Genomic DNA, 5,400 nt, shown 5'->3' with positions numbered 1-5,400 from the left:
CCATGTTCATGGATAGGAAGAATAAATATAGTTAAGATGTCATTACTACCTAAAGCACTCTACACATTCAATGCAATCCCAATCAAAATTGCACCAGCATACTTCTCAAAACTAGAACAAACTATCCAAAAATTTGTATGTTTCTCTCACTTCTATCAGGAAATTCTGTTCCAAATATATCTGCAATCTGACCACTTCTTACTTCCCTCCACTGGTCAAAGTCACCATTTTATTTTGCCTGGATTGATGTAAATTGCCTCTGTGCTTCCAGTCTTGTCTTTGCTTGGAAAGGCAGCCAGAGTGATGATCCTGCTCACTGCTCTGCTTAAAATCCTCCAAGAGAGTTACCTTAGAAAGTCATGTCATGTCCTTGAATGGAAATGCATGTAGCAAGAATGGGAATGTACAAGAAGGGGAAGAGCCCCAGATTACTTCCCCCAAACTCCTCCCCTCCCCATCTCCCCTCTCACTATTCTCTCTCTTAAGAGTTCCAGTCACACTACATCCTTGCTATTCCTTGAAGAGCCCAAGAGGCTCCTTGCTATTGCTTAGTTTAAAATGCCTTTCTTCCAGATATCTGCAGATTTATTCCCTCTCTTGGGCATCTGAAATGTCTTCCCTCACCCACCCTGTATAAAATAGCTACTCCCTGGTTTCTTTTTCAGAGGGTTTATGACTTATTTATTGTCTATTTCACTCCACACCTGTTAGGGTTTCTCTGCATTCCTTCCTGAATGCCTACTCAGCAGTTAGGCATTCAGTAACTGTTCATTGAGTGACTGGCTGGATTTCTCATTTCTTTCCTAGTGGCTTTTTCCTCTGCTAGAGAGCTACACATGCCATCTTTGTTCTTTGGCCAGGAGAAAAGTAAGGCTGCCTTCCAGATACCAAATGTTTCTACAAAGGTAATCTGAGAACTTCTTCCACTTTTTCACTGCTCAGATTTTTATGTTCTATTATTCTTTATCACAGGCAAATGCGTTTGTTTTCTAAGTAGCTTTCCTGTGTTTGAGATCAATGCTTTCCTTTTTCCTGCATTTGATATTATTTTATGTATATATTTTAACATTTTGTCAATTATTTCTTCATTCAGTTGGCATATAGTTATTATAGCAGATGTTACAAACCAGGCTGGATCTCAGACTTGAAGTTAGGGCTTAAAGAGACTGCTTTTCCTTTGAGGAGCTTAAAGTTTCAGCATATGATCATAAGTGTCAACCACTGGGACAGGCAACTGTTATAAGGAATGCAGAGAGGGAGGTCAAAACACACAGGATGGTTCACTTATGCCTACTTGAGATGGGTTGAGAATCTTGCTGGGTGAGGAGGTATGTGAAGGCTATTGTCATGGGAGGGAGTGGTTTGGGCAAAGGCATGGAGGGCTTTGTTTGTTGAGAGAAGCACAAATTGGTGCAAATTGTTGGAGCTTAAAGTATAATGCAGGCTGTGGTGAGGGACCAGGCCTGATAGTTATGTAAAGGCTTAATCTAGGCGCTTCTAAAGGATTATGTGTATCCTGCATAGAGATTAGACCTCCATTCTGCAGCCCATGGATTTTGGCATGTGTATCTGTACAGGTGTGAAGGGGGGTGGGCAGGGAGGTGGAGGAAGGGTTTTTCTTTTGTATGCCTCATTCATGAGGCAAGAAGAATATTTTCTGTCATGTATTAATATATGTATATCCATGCAGATTATTTTCTCCTTTACATTAAAATTCTTAGTGGGTGGCAGTATTTAATTTTGATTCTCCCCACATGTACTTTGTGAGATAGATGCTTATTTAAACCTTTAATGAATGATATTCACATCTTTATCTGTAGCCCTGATCTGTTTTAACCTCTTATTATCCCATAGCATGTTTTCATCTTTTTCTATTTCATCCCTTCCCAATTTTTCTTTTTGTCAGTCAAATTAAATTTATTAAAAAAAAAAGGAAAGCTTTGTATTTGTGGTTTGGATTGTCAGATGCCAGGTGCTATTACTGCATACTGTGGGTTGGGACAGGACTCCTTTTTGGGGCAGGCAGGCCAGTGCTTCTTACCCAGTTTTGCATTCCATGTGTATTAGGTGATTAATAAATGTTGAGGGAATCATCCTATTGTCAGCACGATTAAGTTCATATTTTTATAGCACAGCCTACTACCTACTTTTTTACTTTTATATTCTGTAATCTTTTCTAAGCTCCTGACAAACTAAACTCTCTCTGTCTTTATGGTACTTCCAGGTATTTTCACTGATTAGAATGCTTTTTCTTTCATCTGGCATTCTTTCAAATCTCACACCTTCTGATAAGTCTTAACTGTGTTCCTTTCTGGGAAAGTCATTTCTGAGTAATTTAGGTGGAGTTAGTTACTCCTGCCTCTGTACAGTTTTGAGTTGAAGTTTGTTCTGCCTCTAAACAATCAGTTTGGATGGTGAAGACAAACATCTGTTTCTCTGTCTCCAGTCTGGTGCTTGGTAGTTTTGCTGAATGGGTAGTTTGTAAATTATTCTAGGAAAGATATTATGACAAGTGGAAGCACACCTAAAGTCAGGTCTGTGCTGCGGTGTTGAACATAGTCCATTCACTGCTCAACCTAGGCTAGGCCTTTATGCAGGTGCGTGTATGACAGAGTGTTTCAGAACTGGTACATAGGAACAACACCTTTTGTAAACTTGTGAAGTTAGAAAATTCATTTTTACTAGGAAGGATTTTGAGGAGGTGAGTAATACAATCAGTCAGTGATTGAATCACAGAAATAGGAACTTGGGAGGAGGAAGACGAGAGGCAGATTTTCCCACCAGGAGCCCAGGGAGAGATTAGGAAATCTCTTTAGTGGCGTGGTAGAGGGAATGGTAAATACAGGAGAAGAGCTCCTCCTGGGGATGCTTATATGCTCTTTGGGAGAAATGACCGCCAACCTTAAGCACACAATAATTCAGTGCTGATGACCGCATCATCTTCTTTGCAGAGACTGCCCTAGTCATCATGGAGGTGGCCGAGGTGGAGAGTCCTTTGAACCCCAGCTGTAAGATCATGACCTTCAGACCCTCCATGGAGGAGTTTCGGGAATTCAACAAATACCTTGCGTACATGGAGTCTAAAGGAGCCCATCGAGCGGGTCTTGCAAAGGTGATTATCCTCAGATCCTTTAAACCTAAAACAATCACTTGGCCTTTCATTTATACTCTTAGTCTTCATGATATGGGAGATTTGTTTTTCTTAATGCATGCAGGGCTTTTGATTTTTCACAGAATAATATCTTATTTTTCTTTTAACTATGCTAGGTTATGTTCTAGGGATTTTTTTTTTTTTTTATTTAAACAAAACAAACCAAGAGTGGCTCCTAGAAACAAAGGTATCCATGTATGGGGCTCCAGAGGTGTGAGAGCTATTCCCCCAACCCTAGGTGATCTGTTTTCATTCTGTATAGATTTGACTGTTTTCTTTTCTTTTTAGTTACTTGCTTAGCAAGTGTGGAGAGTGCCTGCTACATACCAGGTCCAATGCCAGGTGCTGGTGGGTGTGATGGCATAGAACAGACCACGTTTCTGTCCCCCTTGAGCTTATATTGTAGCGGTAGCCTCTTAGGGTGGTGAAATAAAGACATTTAAGCAGGGACCCAAAGGATATAAAGAAAACAAGATGTGGGGATGCAAAGAATAGCAAGTCCAGAGACCTGGAGGCTGACCTGAGCTTTAAATGTGGGAGGAAGGTGGATTTGGGTTCAGTGAATAGTAGAAGAGATTGGTAAGTAAGGTGAGGGCCCCTGAATGGACCAGATACTACTGGGCTTGTTTGGCCTTAGTAAGGATTGGGGTTTTATTCTAAGTGCAATGGGAAGCATTGGTGGGCTTAAAGCAGAGGAGAGGAGGACATGGTGGCTATTTGTAATTTTGTGTCATTATCTTGAAAATGTCACAATGGCTCCTGCATGAAGAATGGATGTGGTAGGGAGACAGAGTAGGAACAGGGACTCCTGTCAGGGGTAGTTATGATATGCTAAGGATCACAGAAGGCACTGAGGATTGCATTATAGGTTTGTACCCATAGACCCAAAGTTAGAACTTTTTGTTTGTTTGTTTATTTGTTTGTTTTAAAAAATTTGTTTTAAAATGTTTGTTTATTTTTGAGAGAGATAGAGATAGCATGAGAAGGGTTGGGACAGAGAGAGATGGAGTCACGTAATCTGAAGCAGGCTGCAAGTTCTGAGCTGTCAGCACAGAGCCCAGCGTGGGGCTTGAACTCAGGAGCTGCAAGATCATGACCTTAGCTGAAGTCAGACACTCAACTGACTGAGCCACTCAGGCGCCCCAAAGTTAGAACTTTGAAAAAGAGATCATCTATATAATTCATCCTTTGATCTCAACCTGAGATGGATTGTCTGCCATTTCTTCCCTCATAAGAGGCTGGGGGGTGAGGGAGGGTAAAATTTTACCTCAGAAGAGTATGTTTTATTGCACTTAACTTCATTTTATTATTCTAAATGTTAAACTTGTAATCTGGGTTTCTGTAGCTTTGTCAGCATCACCTCATATAAGTTCCTGAGCTCTGCCAGAGCCTACTGACTGTGGCTGGGTTATGGGTGCTCCTTGGAATCCCCAACTCTGAGGGGAGGTCCAGTAGCATTAAGAGCATATATCAGAAGAGAGAACTTCCAGAATTGCAGAGGTTGGTGTTCAGGTCCTCCTGCATCTGGATGCTCCTGGCTTGTACTGTATCTATCCCCTGAGGTCTCTCAGCTTGTTATGTATAGTTGAAGACCTTCCTAGAAAAGGTTTAAAATTTGGGGATATTAAGTAGAGTGAAAGTTTATTAGGGGTGGGTGAGAGATTGAAAAGGAAAATAAAGAGAAAACAAAGAGAAAAGTAAAGAGGTTTATAATGAATTTCTCAGATGAGGAATTCTTACTTTAACCTATTTATTGAGTTAGTTCTTAAAGAACTCCTTTATGGAACCTCAACACTTCAGTTATCTTTGAAGAGAAAAATAATTCTTCAGTTGAAGAGACTGTATTTTCACAATCGTTTGCCACATATAATTTTGATCATAAACTAGCAGTGGGTTAGCAAGGATTTGGACTTTAATTGGGTGGAAGGAAGTTGGGGGTGACTGGTTGTCCCCTTCTCTGGGCTTTGAATGCAGCCCTTTGTCCTGTTTTTCTCTCCTTCTCTTTCTTGAAAACAGATCTTACTGTGTTCCACTGAGATTAGTGAGTATCCTGTGGTAGGGTGGCATGTTTAGTAACATTAGGAGGGGAAGCAACACACACACCCTCACAAGGGAGTTGCAGGCTTACAGGGTACACCTGTGCTACTGTTGGCATTATGAACCGCAATTAGTTTTCTAAATGTTGAACAAAACACACCTGTGTCTAGACTTTTTTTTTTTGAGGGAGAGAGAATCTCAGAACTGGGGCG

The 5,400-nt window shown here is 40.8% G+C and overlaps 1 protein-coding gene across 6 annotated transcripts in view; it reads left to right on the top strand.

Moving 5' to 3' along the window:
- KDM4C (lysine demethylase 4C) overlaps positions 1-5,400 on the top strand; it is a 426,956-nt gene that overhangs the window by 25,352 nt on the left and 396,204 nt on the right. For all 6 annotated transcript variants that reach the window (XM_077774817.1, XM_077774795.1, XM_077774812.1 and 3 more), the window contains one exon: positions 2,952-3,112. In XM_077774817.1, coding sequence (XP_077630943.1) covers positions 2,969-3,112 — 144 coding nt within the window. In that variant the 5' untranslated portion in view covers positions 2,952-2,968. The remainder of the gene's footprint in view (positions 1-2,951; positions 3,113-5,400) is intronic.

Source organism: Crocuta crocuta, unplaced genomic scaffold (genome assembly GCF_008692635.1).
Source record: "Crocuta crocuta isolate KB4526 unplaced genomic scaffold, BGI_CrCroc_1.0 scaffold251, whole genome shotgun sequence".
Taxonomy (NCBI): domain Eukaryota; kingdom Metazoa; phylum Chordata; class Mammalia; order Carnivora; family Hyaenidae; genus Crocuta; species Crocuta crocuta.
Note: the sequence above shows the minus strand (reverse complement) of the source record. Positions and strands in the feature narration are given on the sequence as shown.